Source organism: Carettochelys insculpta, chromosome 2, assembly GCF_033958435.1.
Source record: "Carettochelys insculpta isolate YL-2023 chromosome 2, ASM3395843v1, whole genome shotgun sequence".
Taxonomy (NCBI): Eukaryota; Metazoa; Chordata; order Testudines; family Carettochelyidae; genus Carettochelys; species Carettochelys insculpta.
The window spans coordinates 266,818,993-266,837,956 of NC_134138.1; the positions used below are offsets into that span (position 1 = coordinate 266,818,993).

An 18,964-nucleotide genomic window follows, 5' to 3' on the forward strand; every position below is an offset into this window, starting at 1 on the left:
GCCGCGCTCCCTGTGCGCGGGTCGGGGGCCCGCCTCGGAGCAGTCGGGCGGTAGGGGGCAGGGCTGGGGCCGGCCCGCGCAGTGGGGGGCGGGGCTGAGTAGCCAGAGCGGGTGCCGCGTGTCTGCGTGAGCAGAGCCAGCAGGTTGATTTGATCCGGCGGCGGGGGGCGGGTGTGAGCCCAGGGTGCTCTTGGCTCTTGTGCCCCCAGGATGGGTGCTGTGAAACCGGGTGCTCCCAATACCGCCCCCTTCTGTGTCCTTTGCTTTGTCACTGGCCGCACGCGTTTGGTGATGCCCCAGACACTTCCACCCGCCGGGCCCTACGGTAACTGGCTAGAAACCTCTGACCTCCAGAAGCTGCAGGACCGTGGAAATTCTGACTGGGCTCGCAGCTCACTGAGTTCCTGGAATTACAAATCAAAGGTCGATAGTACGGATGGCCAAATGTGACCCACTGGTTTTGCATTGGCCTGCCCCCTTAAGGCTGAGGCGAGAGAAATAAAGGGAGCAAGGGGTGGAAGCCACTGTTTAAATTTCTCTCTGGTCGTAGTGTTTTATGTTCTGAATTGTTTTAGTGGTTAGTAAAGTAATCTTTCATTCAGAGCTAGGTAAGATGGAAAGGCTTTTCAGAGACGAGACAGTAGGCTGCTCAACCAGCGAGCTGCCATTCTCTCTGTTCCTAGGTTTCTGCATTAAAGTACAGACTGCCCGTGTTTGCATACAAGGATTCCTGTGCTTTGATGGCAACAAGAAGTCTTGTGGCACCTTGTAGACTAACAAATATTTTGGAGCATAAGCTTTCATGGGCAAAGACCCGCTCCATCAGATGCATGAGTGTGTGTGTGTGTGGGGGGGGTGTTGATGTGCTTTGATGGGTGCAGCAACATGTATTTCCACTTGAAGGTTGTGTGCACTTCTTAGCTTCTATAGGCTGATCTCACTGCATGCACTAGGGGCTTCTTGTGTTCTCTTCTGTCCCCCACTTTCCTCAGATGTTTTGTGTGACCCTTGTTCTCAAGTGGGCAAAAGGAGAGCTCAGATGATGCTGGATTTCTGCATCAATGTTGACTTTAGCAGAAAGATGACTTCCAAGGTATGGGACATGCTTCACATTTTCCCACAGTTCTCTGTTGACTTCAGTAGAAGGTACATGAGATTGTCTCATTGGTGGGGGTTGCTGGAGCACTTTGAGCTTTTTGACATTTACTTTGAGGACAAGAGTCTCATGCTTTGGTGAAGGTGCTTAAGATAGTTGGAAGGGCTCTGGGAGAGAGAGCAGCAACGGTTTTGTCATCCACGTGTTGAAGCTCCATGATGGAGATTGCGGAGGTCTTGCTGTTAGTCTTCAGTCTGCTGAGATTGATGGCACTGCTCCAACAGCTACCAACACTTACTCCTTCTGGGATCAGACCTGCAGCTCCAGAGTTGGGCTGATCAGCCAGCAGTGGACTCACAAATAGGAGGATGACATGAAGACTTCCCAACAGTCGTTGGTCCAATTATCTGGGAAAGCGATCAATCTAATTGGTCTATTTCCCACTTGCTTTTGAGTGACTGCCAAGAGAAGAACTCTATAATGACTGCTGTGTGCGCACTACTGTAACAATGTAAATGCATCTCTTGTCCATGAATTATATTATTGGTCACCAAATTTTGGAGAATAATAAAGAGTCATTCAGTTTTCATATGTAGATTTTTATTCCACAGCCATGCAAACGTAACTATGTAATACTGAAGTAAACTTTATTCCATAGCTGGTAAAGTCTCTTTAAAGGGGGAGGAACAGGGAATACACAAGCATATATGTCAATGAGGCTCTCACAATTGTGTGTATGTAGGGCTGTTGTGTTTAATCTCTGATGGCAGGGGTGAGCAAACTTTTTGCATCAAGCCCCACTTTTTATCCCTGCAATTAACAGCCCCACCCACTTTCTAATGTAATCCAAAGTACTGGAACTTTCAGTTATGTTCATATGAAAAAAGCCTTTTGGCATGTGTGAGAAAATAAGTTTGTAGAATGTAAAAATTTTATTAATTGGTATATAGATGGGAATACACATATATAAACACAGGAACATATTGCAGCATTTTTAATGAGATGACTGAGCCTGAGTCCCAGCAGCCAATCACTCTGTGCCGCCCTTAGGAAATTTCATGCCCCCTGAGGGGGCCTGCTCACCCCTGTACTATGTAATAGAGTGCCTGGGGTGCTGCTACAACTCCAGAAGATACATCCATCATCGTTTTCCACAGGCAGCAGTGATTGCAGTTGATTGTGTGGACGTGAAGGGTAGTGTTCCCCCTCCAAAGCCATGGTGGGGAGGAGCAAGGACAGGGGAGCTTGAGGCAAGGCGTGGAACTGCACTCCCCACTTACGAGCGGTGGGAAACAGAGTGGCAGGTCTGGGAGCTGGAGGAGAAAAGCAAGCTGGGGCCAGGTTGCTTTGCTTCCCCCCCACTGCCAGTAAGTGCTGAGGGGTCCAGACCCCCTTGCTGCTGGTGCCAGGCCCCTTGCTAGTCCCTCAGGCTACATTGCGTAGGGGAGGAGGCCTAACAGAATGAGTGGAATATGGGCAGAGCTGGGGCAGACCAGGTGCAGGAAGAAGCAGGGAGGGGTCTATCAGGGACATGAGTTTGGGAGAAGGTATGGAGTGGAGGCGTGTTGAGAAGAGGCATGGCATGGAGTGGAGGGGGCAGGGTGGAAAGAGTTTGGGCTGCCTTCTGGAGTTAGGGGTGGCACAGGGAGGAGTCATGTTGGGGCTGGTCATGTGATCACTGCCCCCCTTATGCCCCTTCCCAGTATTTGCCGCTGCTCCTAAGGGAACAGTGATGGAAAGGTGTAGCTCCTGCATGTATCTTGCTTCAGACCAGGTCCATGTGGTCCCAATCTCTGAGCTGCAATGGTGCCTGCTGAAGTCATTACCATGTGGTCAAGTGTTATATCACAGCAGAAGAAACAAGACATCTCTCCAAAGGCACCTTTGTTGGAGCATTGCAGATTTTCTCCATGAAAGTTTTCTAGAGATCTCTGTGGAGTATTCACAGGGTATCGGAGTGTGCATAAACAAACAGTTCCACAGGGCCCCCTTTGCTAGCTGTACAGAGGAATGAAAAGCAGATAGCAACTGTATCTGTATTGGTTATTTCAGTACCTCTTCAAGCTTGATTAAAATAGTACAGGAGCAGATACGTGTGTGCAGGATGGAAGCAAATGAGTACTTACCAGAGGTCCCCTCCCCTGCATCAGGCTCACCAGAGCTCAAACGCTGAGTTGTTAGACTGCTCAGGAGTCAAAAAAAAAAATGGTTCTAGCTTGCCATGCTGTTGGATGTCACCTGTCCTCCATCCTTCTCTTCCTCCACTTCCTCATCCAGCATGTCATCCTTGAGGTTCACTCCAGTGGCGTGTGTCTCCAGCACACCTGCCTCTTGAATTATCTTCAGGAAGCTTGGTGACAGAGGTGTATTTGCTGCCCAGCATGGCATGCAGCTACTGGTGGAAATAGTATGTCTGTGGTACAACACAGGACTTCCTCTCATGCCTTCTTCTGTGTCTGCTTCAACTCTTTGGTTTTAATGCGGCACTGCTTCATGTCCCTATTGTAGCTTTTCTTCCTGCCTCAGGCCGTCTGCCTTAGATGTCAAAGTTCCTGCAACTGGCTGAGAGGTGTAACCGCACAGCGTCCTCTCTCTGCAGACTTTGGAGAGCAAGCATCTCTGGTGTGCTCTAGGTAGCAGTGCATTTGCTGTAAGGAGCTGGCATAGTCAGCTGGGCAGTAGCTATCTTAACTCTCCATCATGAGCTATTTTAAAACTTCAAAAGCTCTAAAAGGAGAGGGGTGTATATCTGTGTACCTGGCTGCTGGGCAGCAGAGTTTAAAACAGTGACCAGAGTGGTCACAGTGAGCATGGAGGGACAGCTCCTGGAAGCCACTTAAGTTGATACAAGGAATGCAGTGTCTACGCTGATGATGCTTTGTCCTAAGTACCTCTGCTATGCCTCAAACTGAGGAGGCTTTGTTAGGTCTATGTAGCAGGTGAGTTACAGTGGGTAGGAGGAGCATTGTAGTGTTTACACCTTAGGTTGATGTAAGCTGCCTTATATTGACTTAATTTTATAGTGTAGATAAGGGCCTTACATATTTGTTTTTATCTGAAATATGAGATTCCAGACAATCAGATTACACTTTAGAGAAGTGCTGATATGATGCATGGGCACACATTGGCCATTTCAGAATCTTTCTGGTAATTGATGTAAAGAATGTGCCAGCAGGAGCTCAGTACTGCTAAAGGATTTGGGGAATGTGTCCTTTAGAGATCCTTTGCATGAAAGTGCAAAGGTGTGCGTATGTAATATCTCGTAAACAAAGCCTGATGGGTAGGAGGTGAAGCAAAGAGGCTTTGCTCTATGGTAAACAACATGTTGTTGTAAAGTCACAATTTATGCTATCACCCAGTGTAAGAATTGTGGAGTCACACCAATGTTTAAAGTTGTTGTGGGGGTACAGGGCAGTCATCACTGATGTGTAAGGTATGGATCACACACGGCTCCCTCCATCTAAGCATTGTGAGGTTAAAGAGGGGAGGGATAGTGGTTGAACCAGCAGGCTGGGAGCCTTTTGGCCATACAGCTATAAAACTGGTTTGATAAGCATCCTGTCTCCCACCTGGTTCAAAGACAGATCTAAAGCTGGGTCTGTAGTTATTTTGTGAGAAGCCACCTTGGTGGATACTGAGATGCCATGGCTGGGCCTAGAGATGAATGCCACTCAGCTGAAATCACTGGTAGCTGAAGCCACAGAGAGCTGGTGTCACAGGGTTTTGCTGTAGGCAAAGGCAGTGTACAAATGGCCAGCAGAGCACAGCGGACAGGTGGCTGGCAGGAGCAAGCGGCGGGCAGCTGGTGAGTGAAGGAGCAGGTGGCTGGCAGGAGTGACTGGCAGGTGGCTGGTAGGAGAAGTTGCAGGCGGCCAGCAGGGTGGCTGGCAGGAGTGACTGGAGGGCGGCTGGTGGCGCAGCTAGTGGGGCAAGTGGAACGCCGGACCAGTGCAAAGGAGGCATTGCCTCTGACTCAATTCAGGGAAAGTGTCAGGGCGTGCATGGACTGGACAGCTTTGTAAGTGGGGCATTTGAAGGTGGGTATGGAGAAAGTTTGGATGTGCGGATTGGATCCTTACAGTATTGGACTGGTGAACCTGAGAGGCAAAAGACACTGCCCAAGCCATTTGAGCTGTGATGGTTACTTGAGGGTTGATTATGAACACTGGGGTGGTATTTTATCAGACATATGCCATATGACTTTTCTGTGTCTTTTGTTTAGTTTTTTCAACTGTGCACGTACCACAATCTGTGCATCAGAAACACATTCTTCCGAACAAAGCCACAGCACAGAGTGTCGTGGAGACACCCACGCTCGAAGCACTGGCATCAACTAGACGTGGTCATCGCTAGGCGTAATAACCTCAAAAACATCCTTCTGACAAGCAGCTATCATAGTGCTGACTGTGATACAGATCACTCGCTAGTTTGCTCCAAGCTCAAGCTGAGACCCAAGAAGTTGTACCACTCTAAACCTGCTGGAAGGCCCCGCATTGACGCCAGAAAGACGGCAAACTCGGAGAAAGCTGAAAAGTTCAGAGAGACCCTCCAGGAAAATCTGCGCAGCGGCCCTCGGGGCGCCGATGCGACATCCAAATGGCAACATCTGAGGGATACAGTTTACAACACGGCCTTGTCGGTGTTCGGAAGAAGAGCTAGAAACACGAACAACTGGTTTGAAGCTAACTCCGATGAGATGATACCAGTCATTGAAAAGAAGTGCATTGCACTCCTGGAGTACAAACGCTCACCGAGCCAGAGTACCCAGCAAGCACTTAGAGCGGCCAGAAGAACAGTACAGCAGACAGCCAGGCGCTGTGCCAACAACCACTGGCTCCAGCTATGCAGCAGCATCCAGACCTGTGCTGACTTTGGTAATGTCAGAGGAATGTACGAGGGTATGTGGAAGGCATTAGGACCCACCCAGAACAAGATGGCACCTCTGAAATACAAATCTGGTGAAGTCATTGCTGACAAAGCCAAACAGATGGAGCGCTGGGTTGAGCATTACTCCGAGCTGTACTCACGCGAGAACGTTGTGGTTGACGCAGCCCTCGATGCCGTCGAGCTCCTACCAGTAATGGACAAACTGGATCAAAAACCGACTGTGGATGGACTGAAGAGAGCCATCGACAGCATTGCAGCAGGAAAGGCCCCTGGTCAGGATGGTATACCACCAGAGATAATCAAATGTGCTGTGGACACACTCCTGGAACCCCTACATGAGCTACTGTGCCTGTGCTGGAAAGAGGGTGAGGTTCCACAGGATATGCACAACGCTAACATTGTAACGTTGTATAAGAACAAAGGAGACAGAAGCAACTGCAACAACTACCGTGGAATCTCTCTCCTAAGCGTCACTGGTAAGCTGTTCGCTCGCGTCATCCTTGGCAGACTCCAGAAGATTGCTGAGAGGGTGTACCCCGAATCGCAGTGTGGATTCCACGCAGAGAGGTCTACCATTGACATGGTCTTCTCTCTAAGGCAGCTGCAGGAGAAGTGCAGGGAGCAGAGGAAGCCACTCTACATAGCCTTCATCGACCTGACCAAGGCCTTTGACTTGGTCAGCAGGGATGGTCTGTTCAAACTGCTCCACAAGATAGGCTGTCCTCCGCGGTTACTCAAGATGATCCAGTCGTTCCACGAAGACATGAGAGGAACCATCCAATATGACGGCGCTTTATTGGATGCTTTCAGAATCAGGAGCGGCGTCAAACAAGGATGCGTGCTTGCTCCAACATTGTTCGGGATCTTCTTCGCACTCCTCCTGAAGCATGCCTTTGGATCTTCAACAGAGGGCATCTTGCTACACACAAGATCTGATGGGAAACTGTTTAACCTTGCAAGGCTGAAAGCTAAGTCTAAGGTGCAGGAAGTCCTCATCAGAGATATGCTGTTCACAGACGATGCTGCTGTAGTGTCTCATACAGAAGACCAGCTTCAAAAACTGCTGGATCAGTTCTCCAAAGCGTGCAAGGACTTTGGGCTTACCATCAGCCTAAAGAAGACAAACGTACTCGGTCAGGATGTTGCTGAATCCCCATCAATCAACATTGACAACTATACATTAGAGGTCGTCCACGAGTTCGTTTACCTCGGGTCCACCATCACTGACACCCTGTCATTGGAGACTGAGCTAAATAGGAGGATCGGAAAAGCAGCCACAACTCTGTCCAGACTCAGCAAGAGAGTGTGGAATAACAGCAAGCTGTACACTCACAGCAAAATGCAAGTCTACAGAGCCTGCATCCTCAGCACCCTCCTTTATGGCAGCAAGACTTGGACCTTGTATGCCTGCCAGGAAAAGAGGCTGAACGTCTTCCACTTGCGCTGCCTCAGGCGCATCCTTGGAATATCATGGAAGGACAGAGTGACCAACACCGCCGTCCTCGAGCAAGCTGGAATCCCAACCACGCACACCCTCCTCAGGCAGCGTCGACTCCGCTGGCTTGGCCACGTCCACAGGATGAATGATGGAAGGATTCCAAAAGACATCCTGTGTGGTGAGCTAGCCTCTGGCAAAAGACCTCCCGGACGCCCCCAGTTGCGCTACAAAGATGTCTGCAAGAGAGACCTCAGAGAGGTAGATGTCGAGCTGGACAACTGGGAAGAACTAGCAGACGACCGCAGCAGTTGGAGGCAGGGGTTACACGAGGGCCTTCAGAAGGGCGAGATGAAGATCAGACAGCTAGCAGAGGAGAAGCGCGTGCACAGAAAGCACAATAAGGACTTGCCAGACACCCACTACATCTGCAAGAGATGCAGCAAGGACTGTCACTCTCGTGTGGGTCTTCATAGTCACAATAGACGCTGTAAATGAAGTCCTCAATTGAAACTTTAAAGGGAGCGATCCATAGTCTATGCAAACTGAAGGATGCCTACTACTACTTTCTGTCTTTCATTAAAAGTTTCTTTTCTACACTCAGACTCTGTGCTTGCGAGTGGGGAAGCATTGCCTCTCCGAGGTGGCCAGGTTTGTGTGAATTTCCCAGGCTACTGTGTGGGGGCTCAAGCTGGTTCTATGTGAGATGCATGAAAAGGAACTGCTAGATGTTGAATTTGGTCCTGGTTGCTGCTGACTCCTTCAGGCAGAAGGGTTACATATACAAATGACAATTGTCCAGAAGAAAAATTCTTCCTGCCAGTGAGTGGGAAGCTCTCCCTTATGCATGTATAACATAATCTGTTAACTTTGCATACTTAAATATGTCATATTATACTGTTTCTAAGTTAAGCTTTCAAGTGTGAATCAGGTATTACTGATGTAGCGTTGCTTTTGTGATTCTGAGGCTAGCCAGCTGCAGTGCCTGGGCTAGTGCTTGTAGTAATTTTGGGTACCCAAGCTGAGAGATTGAAGGAGCATGGCTTTCAGAAGTTGCTGAGAACCCACTTGTTACAAACCGTTCTCCTTTTGAAAACATAGATTTATATTTTTGTGCACTTTTGATATCTTTCAGCTTAAAGTTATTGCCATCGATGAACAGCTGAGAGTCATCTATGAGGATAATGTTCAGTTTGACAAAGACCTTCTGGAATTTGGGTATGTCTTTGAATTTTATTTTATTGTGATGTTCAGTCCTTTGCCATGTATTTTTGAAGAGCCTTACCCATTTTAGTCCCATGAATTTTCTGAATACAGAGGCATGAACAGAGTTTCCGGATTGTGTCTGTGATTGGTATGTGGCTACTCTGCAAATGATGTAAACTTTTGTGAGTTTTCTTAAAGCCCCAGTTTCTGGAATCCTCTTACTGCAGAAGAATCTCAGCTTTCATTTAAAAAAGAAAAGATTTTAGCCTTTATTATTGTGGCAAAAAACTCGAAAACATGAAGTGAGTGCATCCTAAAACACCAGAAAAAGCAAATACTAACTGCCCCTAATTTATCATTTAAAAAAAAAAAGATTTTTAAGTTAATCTCATGAGTTTTTTGGGGGCTGACTCACGATTTTAAACGTGCAGATCGACAGTGCTCTCCTTGTGTTTGCAGGGGGATGCTATGCCAGCAGCAAATAAGGTTTGGAAGGGATTTTTGGGAATATGCTGGAGTAGATCTGTTGACCAAAAATGCTCTTTGTGGATGTAAACGGGCAGTGCCTGCTACTTCAACATGTAATCTGGAGTATCTACATTCCATCCCTCAAGTTCACAGACTTTTTGCGCAAAGGTTGTTTACTCAAATTTTATGTGACAGGAAGAGGATTTTGCCCATGTTTTGATGTGAAACCATTGACAGTAAATATTAGGAAGTTTAAAAGATGTTTTGACTTCTGCCACACTGAGTTTAACTGGAGTATCAAAAACTCCATGTCCTTTATTTATATGAGTAAACTGAATAATCACAAAAGTTGCAGTAGATATACAGACTGTCAGACAGCCAATATCCTATAATATCTTCATTCAGTAAAGCTCATTCAAGTTAAATCTTACTGAATTAATGTTAATGTTAATAGGTTTGGGGTACATGTGGATTCCTCAGGAAATAGCTTGGGTGATGGGAATGCAAATTCACTCTTTTGAAGCCAGCCTTTTGAAGATATGGGCTGGACAGAGATCCATTTTGTACTAATTACTTGCTTCTGCAAACTCCATAGACCCCTGAAGTAAAAGGGAACTGAGCATATCATGAGTGTGCTTGTTCTCAGCTGAAGCTGTGATGCTCTTGTAACCAAAGACTCCTCTAGGGTTTGGAGTGTTGAAAGATATATCTTGCCAGAGCCCATGTTGGAGAGAGGCAACAGCTGGGGAGCTGAACTCCTGAGGGTGGATACCCTTGTAGAATCATCAAGGAGAGATACAAGTGCAACTTCCCTATCTGTGATCTTAAAACTTTGTCTACACTGTATCAGCTGTACCACTGAAGCACATGTTGCTGGATGTGGGCATCTGCTAATCAGCTGGGCAGCACGTGAATTTCTCCTGGATGGCCATCAAAGTGCTCAGTTTATAGGAATATTTTTGTGTACTCTTTGCTCATAAATGATCATGTGAAAAAACTGCTTGAAGGAGGGAAAATGAATCAAATGTGAAAGGGTTTCCTCCTACCTCAAGGGACAATACTGTCTTTGTGCAGGACTCATTGTGGAGTCCATGTCCAGAGTGATAAGCGGACAGTGACTTCTCCTGTGTTAATGTGGATCAAGGTAAGAACATATTTTAATTCTGGTTGCCTAAATTAAATTTGTTATTATACAATTCAGGATTATAATTATGAGAAGCAATTAAGATTACCTTTCAAGCTAAGGTGTTTTGTTCGCTTGTTTTTTATTTCTTTTGCATGTTGCTCTATCTTTTTGAAATAAAAATTTTCACATCATGAACAAGTGAAGCTGGAATTCCTAAATTGTTATGCTTTGGTTTCTTCACTCTCCATTGTTTTTAATACTAGATGCGTGAAAAATAGAAGTTCTTTCCTAAGTTGTTTTGAACCCCTATCAGTTTAGCCATCAATAAATATTGCATCTGTTGCATAGAATTTAGTTCTATTTCCTTTTTTAAAGGGAGAAAAACATTCTCTGTTTGCTGCCTTTGTTTCATATGGAAGAAGAGCCAGTTTTGCTTGGTTTACCTCTTTGTGCAACATCAGAGTTAATTTCATTGTGTGAGAATAAGATTTATTAGCCAGTTTTTGTTGTCCTCTGTTGGCTGGCTAGCTGGTTCTGCAGCAGCTGATCATAGAACAATAGAACATATTTAGTTTAAAATACTGATGATTTCCTTTTGTATTCTAAAAAACAGATATTCACAATTCAGGAAGAATTACTTATGTAGGTCCAGATTCTGTAAACTTTGCTCATACTGAATAGACTCTTACCATGTAAGTACGGTAAACTCTTTCATATCTGGCAGGCACCCGATACGCAGATATTCTGAATAACAGAGAGGTATACCTAGCAATGCATAATGCTAAAGCAAAAACAGATTAGGTATTAAGAAACAAACAAAAATGTATGCAGAGTACTTTCTTTACCAACAACAGTAGTATTGTACACCGTAAACTTATGCTGCATTTGCTGTATTTATTTGTATTTACTTTCATTGTACTGTACTTATGGAAAATGTAACTAAAATTTGCTTATGGTTTAAATGCCAGTTATTTGAGCATTCTGGATGATAGAATGCTGGATATGAAAGAGTTTACTGTATTGAGGCAACTTCTGTAGTGAAGTTGTGACTACGGGTGACAAAATCTCGGTCACAGTAATGACTATATAAAAGTAGATTAATTTTTGGCTGTAAATTACTTCAGAATATGCTTTGAAAAATCTCATGGCAAGAGCAAAATTTTTAGATTTGAGCATCTAAAAGTTAAGTGCTTAAAATCCGTATTTTTCTATCTGAATAAAACATCTGAATTTCAGAGGTGCTGAACTCTGATATTTCCTATTGAAGTCAGTGGGAGTTGAGGATGCTCAATATCTTGCAAAATCAGACCTCACCCCACAGACCCATTTGGGTTTGTCAAATGTAAGAACAAAATAATTTGTCCCATCTTGTACCAACAACCTCAACGATGTCTCTGTAATATATTTAAATTGTGTGAAAACCAAACAAAAGCCAAAATCTACTGCTTAGTTTTTTATGATTCAACCTGTTTGAAGGTTTTTTTCTGTATTTCCATTTTTCTAAATGGGCCTCTGCTTAATAAACTAATTTATTCAATTTCTTAAAAAATCCCTAGTCATTAGCTAATTTTTCACCTGTTACTGAGCCCTTATCACTGATGACAGACACTTACAATTTAATTCTGAGGACTAAATATGCATAATTTGATAGCTCATTACAATCACTCTTGATTCTGTTTGTTCTTGTAGGCTCTGGATATGATCTTGGAAAAGATGAAGTCTTCTGGCTTTGACTTCTCTCGCGTGAGAGCTTTATCTGGAGCTGGGCAGGTCAGTTTTTAAGGGGGAAAAAATCAGTCATATTGTTTATCCTCTACAGTGCTAAGGAATATCCATACTTTTTATTTAGTTGTATTCAGCAGCACCTAAAGGCCTCAATTAGATTCAAAGTTTCAATGTACCAGACATTGTGTAAATACGTAATAAGAGCAAGACACCGCCTGAAGTATTTAACAGCTAATTTAATACAAGATGCAACTTGCATACAACTGCAAGAAGAGTATGGGGTAGGGAGGAGAAGGATAACAGTATATTTACATGGGATGTGTATACAATTAAACAGTTTCAAGTTATTTAAATATTGACACATATGGTGATCTATTATGGTTTTGCAAACTTAGTGGTTTTGACAGCCACCATGGGCCCTGGGGCAAGGTGGGAGTGGGGGGCCCTGGTTCCCTGCCCCAGAAGGAGTGGGGCCAAAAGCAGTTGGTTCTCAGTGCCATCCAGACCACGGAGCTGGCCATGCCCCCTCCCCCCAAACCGCACGGCTGTGTGCAGCCAGAGGCTCTTCAGAGGCATCTGGGGGCAATTGCTTCTTTCCCCCACATTAGTGGGCTATGCAAACTAGAACCATTGTTTGAGATGGAGGAGGAGGTTTGAGTTGTTATGTCTGCAAGATTGTTTTGTAGGCACTTAAGGAGAGGGGAATTTAACAAAGAGCTGAACATGCCAAATCCATTCAAGGTGTAGAGCATCTCTCTCATCATAGGTCTTTATTTGCTGAATAGTACACCAGGTATCCTCAGGAATAATAGAAACCAAAGGATGTCTGTCTTGTGTGCAGATGCGTAGGAGATGTGTCTCACTGTGCCGTTGCTTAGCACTTCTCTAATTTAACCTGCATTACATATCACCTTTATTTTAAAGATGTCAAAGTACTTAGATATTTAATCATGAATTAGACATCACACCATGCCTGTGAGGTAAGCAATTCTTAGACCCCGTCAGCAGTCATGTAAAGTGAAGTGAAGAGAGATTAGGGCAGGCATTATCAAAAATATCCACTAATTTTTGGTGTCTGTTATTAGTTGCTCAGTTAGAGACTCCTAGGACTGGTTAATCAGAGGCAATAAGCCCTTGCAGTCTCCATTAACTTCAGTTAAATGTTTGGGTGCTTAGAGAATTGGAGGCTATATATTTCAAGTGTCTGTATATTTGAATATCCAAAATTAGTGGGGCCTAATGGACTGGGTTACACAGTGGATAAATGGCAAAGTACCTTGAGTATAATTAAAGAACCAGGCTTTCTGATACTCTTCTTTTATCATTAGACAAAGAGTGTAACCCTGTGTGCAGGGCCCAAAATGACAGAAAGTCATTCTGTGGGTGCACTTTAAAGTTATGCTTTTATGGTAGACACCTTGGGTAAGGCAATAGCTGTAATTAGCAATATTATACTACTGCTCTGTAGATGCTGTTTTAATTAGTGGCTTACATTTTTGCCAGGTAAACTCCTTTATTTGATGATTTGGCATAGACATTTCTCGTTCTTGAAATATAATTAAATGAGTTAATTGGCCTGGATGTCTCAAATAAAGGCAAACTGTTAATTAAGTGATTTGTTTCTCATTTTGGACGTGGTTCTCCACTTTTGATGTTTGAAATCCAGATTGGGATCTGTATTTGACATCATGCGGACCAGCTTTAATTTAAAAAATTGTATCTTCTACAGCAACATGGGAGCGTGTATTGGAAAGAGGGAGCCAGCCAAATTTTAAAGAATTTATCGCCTGATCTTCCTTTACATCAATTACTAAAGGTAATATGTGCAGTGAAGAGATCTGAAAGGCGAGTGACCCTTAGCTGCTTTTTGTTTCCGGTATATTGTTTTCCTCCTTGTCTTAGAAGCCACAGCAGTATACATTTTTCCGTATAGCTCAGGGATTTTAATATTGGCATGACAGCATAAAATTTGTTTAAAACATGCAGCATCCAGTCAGCATCACAACATATGACATATGGTCTGTTTATTGAATTATAAAGCTTAAACATTTTTAAAGAACTTTGCCAGTATGGATAATAGTAAACTTCCAACTGCCAGATACTTAGACTGGATGACACGGAATGGATCATTTGATAATTGCCATATTCTGTTTATTCCCTTTGAAGCATCTGCCATTTGCCACTGGGTTAGAAGTACCCTTGGCCCTTCTTATGTTCTGTTGCATTTGGGCCCAGTGTGGACACAAACACTTTATGAGTGTGAAAGTGCCTCCTGAAGTGATAATTTGGTGATTTATTTTTCCCCAGGCTTGTTTTTCTGTCAGTGACAGCCCTGTATGGATGGATTCCAGTACTACTACCCAGTGCCTGTCTCTTGAGAAAGCTGTTGGGGGAGCACAGGATCTAGCCAATATAACCGGTTCAAGAGCCTGTGAGGTGAGAAGTGGAGGAGGAAATAATGAAGTTCTTATGGAGGGTCAGTGGTGCCTCATGACAAACTTTGAAAATAATTGCGTCCACAGCCAGTAAGAGTGATATCTCAATGGGGCTGAAACTTACGAAAAGCTAAGTTTAGCCTGTATATTGAAAAAACTGCCAGACAGTGAAATGTATTTGGCTTTGCAGTAGCTTCACAAAGGTAGGTGTTTTGCTTGGTTGTTGTAAAATTGGATTAGTTAAAGGACTAGAAAATGGGTTGTATGCATCAATCCTGTATTGGCACAAAAAGTGACTGGATTAACTATTATTAACGTAAATTACATCTGTAATTCTGTGGGTCAGATCCTCAGCTGGTGGAGCTATGGTAATTTACACAAGTTGAGGACCTCTCTCTTTGAGCTCAGGTGAGGAAAAAAACGATTCAGAAGCAGGAGACCGTGGACTAAAATTTTATTAAAAGGAGGAGGGAGATACATAATTCGCTTCTGCCTCTGATGATAGTACAAGAAGCAATGGGCTTATAGTGTGGCAAAGGAAGTTTAGGTTGGACACCAGGAAACCTTCCTAACTGTCAGGGTGGTTAAGCACTGGAGTGCATTGCCTAGGGAGGTCATGGAATCTCCATTGTCAGAGATTTTTAACAGCAAGTTAGAGAAATACCTGTCAAGCACAGTCTAGCTGGTGCTTGCTCTTCCTAGGAGTGCAGGGACCTAGAGTTGATGACCTCTCAAGGTTCCTTCCCGTTCAAGTATTCTATGAAGTTTTAATTTTTGCTTTCATGCAGATTCTCATAGTAATAACATATAGACATGATTCTAAATACAGTTGCCCTTGACCAGCCCAACTTACTCCTTTGCAGTTTTAATTTTAGTTAAATTAATAAACCTCTATAAACAAGAAATGTGGAGCCATGCCACACCACTATCAATCTCTACTCAACACCATCTTTTCGTAAGCAAGGGAAAAATAAAACAGGCCTTTCAGCACTCCATGGAGCCTAATAATTTCAGACCATTGTGGGTCTTGGGGATAAGTGAGTTCTAATTGTCCATGGTCCCCCATCACCTTACCCTTCTTACTGCTGTGAGGCTTCAGATCAGGTAACTCCTCCTACCTCAACTGTGACAATATGTCCTAGAGGTAGAGGAGTCTTTTATATCAGAGGCACACACACTTTTCCAGTCACTCCCTTCCCCTGCCCCACCATTCATGGAATTTGTTCCCATCACTTGTAATTTGAAGTAATCCTTTACTTCTCTGCTGCTGCTGGTGTAACACTGCCCTCAGAGGTGAGCAGCTGAAGAGTTGGGGCTGCTGGATGGGGCATTTGTGCTATTAGTGATGTGGGAAGACTGTTTTTTAATCCTGGTCTTGTCCTGCCTCACAATATGCCCTTTATTTTTATCCCACAGTACCCACTGTTATTTTTATCTCATTCCTGCTGTTTTGGCAGTGGGTTCTGCGGGGTCTTTGAGATCCCAGGTTCTTTGTGCTCCTCCCTCTCTCAAGAAGTTCTTGCATCCCCAGTTTGTACAACACTGTTTTAGCATATATAGGTATCACGTAGTTAACAGTTTGTGAGTGATGATGACTTCATGAAGATGTTTCATTCACATGCATAGCTCCATTTGAGTCATTGTGCAGTGTGGCTGGGTCCACGCTAGAGAGCTTTGTCAACAGAAGGGGTCTTCTGTCTACATACCTCAGGGAGCGAAGCATTCTGTCGACAGATTCTTGACAGAACTCTGCATTTGCCTTGACAGTATTATCTCTCAAAAATTTGAGGTGTAACAATCTCTGGACACGGTACTGTCGACAAAAGTGCATTGTAGACAGTTTTGTCTACAGAGAGGCTTCTGATTGGTGGGCATCCCTCTTTGCAGACCTGCCATTCTTTTGGCAGCAGAAGGCAGTACAGTCTGGCAGTTCTCTGTCAACAGAGCAAGTTGTGTGTAGATGCAATCTGTCGACAGATGTTCTGTCAAGGTTTCCCTGTTGACAGTAATGTTTGTCGACAGGTGCTTCTAGCGTAGAGATAGCCTGTATGTTTACTGAATTGAAACGAAATATTAAACAATGTAGAATGTTTCCTTTTACCTTATAACAGGCAATCAATTAACTTAAAAAGTTTGGCATCTTAAGTGTTTTTCCTTTATAGAATTTAATACATATATGAAAAATAATTACTCTTTTTAGCCATTAATTATTTCTGGCTTGAAATACCCGCTGCCTGATTTACCCCACCTGTGGAGAGTTGTATAAGTTAGACATAGTTCAAGGCTCTGGAGGCAATGTTTGCATTGTGTTGGGTTCCTCTGTATGTAGTAAGTTATGGTTCATTCCATTGAACTGTCATTTCCGAAACATAAATTATGGATAGTAATGTGTTTTCACAGCCTTTTTCCAAAAGGTGAGCAAAACTCTCATAATGAGACTATGCATTATAGCCTGCTTAGTGCAGATTACTTGCAGTGCACTGGCTTTCATCATGCATCAGGCAAATTAAATATCCAAAGTGCAATATACTGAACTCATTACACAGAGTTAATGATTATTGACTCCATTTAGCATTTGTATTTCTAAGCATTTGCATTTCTTTCTCAGCGTTTTACTGGAAACCAGATAGCAAAGATTTACAGCCAGAATCCTGAGGCCTACGCACAAACAGAGGTTGGTGCATCTTCAGTTTACTTATTGGAAATTACAGTTGAAAATAATTGTAGTTTTATGAGGGGAAAAAAGAAAAGATTTTGCTAAAAAGAGTTTCTTGCATTCATTTTCATAATGCAAAATAGGTCATATGGGAGGTGACGACAATTAAAAGAGTTGTTTTTTTAATCACTTATCTGGCAGATGAAAATCAAATATCTGAGGTTTAACATTGTGCATTTAACATTGTGAATGATTCTGTTTCTGGGTTACGACATTTTGAATCCAAGTTTTAGTAGGGCTTAGTTTTGCCTGCACAAAATTGTGTGTGTACCAGTTGATACATCCAAAACAGCCCTTTGCATTTATCGGTGCAATGCATGTTGATGTAAAACCAGTGCCAGGAAGTGTTAACTGGGACAAATTAGAGGTTGAGTTGAGACCTTTTTGACTGATTGACCCTTGAAGGTTAATTTGATCTCTGTACGTAATTAAGAGAACTATTTACACATTTCAAATGAAAGTTGCCCTTTTCATGACATTTCAGAAACGAACAATAACAATGATTATTTTAATTGCTTGTGGCTGAAAAGCTAATGTTCTGCCTCAAGCAGTGACTGATACTCCATGTTTCTGAGCAAGGTGATAAACCCCAGCAATGCATGTTGGCAGCAGTGTATCTGAAGGAAGGATGTATACCCTGAAGGATGAGATCTGTTTGAGATTCCTGGTTTAGCATTTATTACTGCACTTGATAAAATATCGAGGGCTTTTAAATTCCCTTATTAGTATGGACCATTTAACTTCCAGCAGAAATAAACAGTATGTTTTGCTTTGTAAAACTTTGCTTTGTAAAAAATTATTTTCTTTAATATTGTTTTGTCTATATTTTCATGAATGTCATTGTGGCACCTCTTGTTCTAGTGTGGGAAGGTGTGGAATAGGGGAAAGCGGGGGACTGGACTGGATGACCTCTTGAGGTTCCTGTGTATATCTCCATAAAGACAGACAGTATATTCTGGTCAAAAAGTTAAGAGTAAGTTCATACAGAAGTGAATTAAACCAGGGTCCTTGTGAACTGAGCTCTTGATCAGAGGAAGTTTGGAGGCTGGAGCCTACATTGTAACTTTGGCTTCCCTAGTTGTGCTGAAAGATTTGTGGCAGTGCCATGTTTTAACCAGTGCCATATTGTCTCTTGGTAAGGATACTTCTTGAGGACCATTAGGCGGCACACACTAGCTTGGTAGCTCACTATAGAGGATGCAGTGTGTTCTTTCCACTGTGTCAGCCGGTTTTGCTGTCTGGTTTAAAGAGTTGAGCCAGAACCAGCCCTTAACTCAACCCTCCTCATTCTCTTTCAGGCAGTTGCTGCTGTCGCAGCAGCAGGAAAGGAAGGGCCCATCTCAGCTACGCTGAGAAGTGTCCTGGGTAGTGCCTAAAGAGGAGATAGAGGGCCATTAAGCCTTGCCATCCTTAGGACTCTCCTTAGGAGCCAGCTGAAATCTCTCTCTGAGCAGATAGTCTGCAGCATAGTAGCAGATAGCATTGCAATTGTTGACAGAGAGCTAATTGCAGGCGCTCTGTCAGAGGGCTAGTTGCAGGGGTGGACTATATTGCCTGACTTAGGAAGATGTGGATGGGCTCAGGAAGACGAGCTCATGTAGAGGTGACGGAAGAGACTCTTGCTAGAGGCAGCAAAAGTTTGCAGGATCTAATCCTTGTTTAGTTTTGGTTTCACTTTGGAGTCACTGGGGGATGATATGGGTATGGCTTCTGTGCTGTCACGCAAGCTTTGATTTTTTTTGCCTCACTGTTTTTTGTATGCAGACTTTTTTTAGATACATGATAGCTGTGCAGTAATTCATGCTAAGGCAGAATATGTATATTTTGTACGTTCTGTGGAATTCCTTTTTAGATAGATATCTTGTATAAG

At 43.6% G+C, this 18,964-nt stretch overlaps 1 protein-coding gene across 7 annotated transcripts in view; it reads left to right on the forward strand.

Moving 5' to 3' along the window:
* Positions 1-18,964, forward strand: part of XYLB (xylulokinase) — a 178,237-nt gene that overhangs the window by 185 nt on the left and 159,088 nt on the right. For 6 of the 7 annotated variants that reach the window (XM_074985108.1, XM_074985110.1, XM_074985114.1 and 3 more), the window contains exons 2-7: positions 8,554-8,636; positions 10,167-10,236; positions 11,908-11,988; positions 13,673-13,759; positions 14,251-14,379; positions 16,987-17,052. In XM_074985108.1, the coding sequence (XP_074841209.1) occupies positions 8,554-8,636; positions 10,167-10,236; positions 11,908-11,988; positions 13,673-13,759; positions 14,251-14,379; positions 16,987-17,052 (516 nt within the window). Of the gene's footprint in view, positions 1-205; positions 326-8,553; positions 8,637-10,166; positions 10,237-11,907; positions 11,989-13,672; positions 13,760-14,250; positions 14,380-16,986; positions 17,053-18,964 lie in introns of those variants that run through there. The other variant, XM_074985111.1, reaches the window with a different exon arrangement.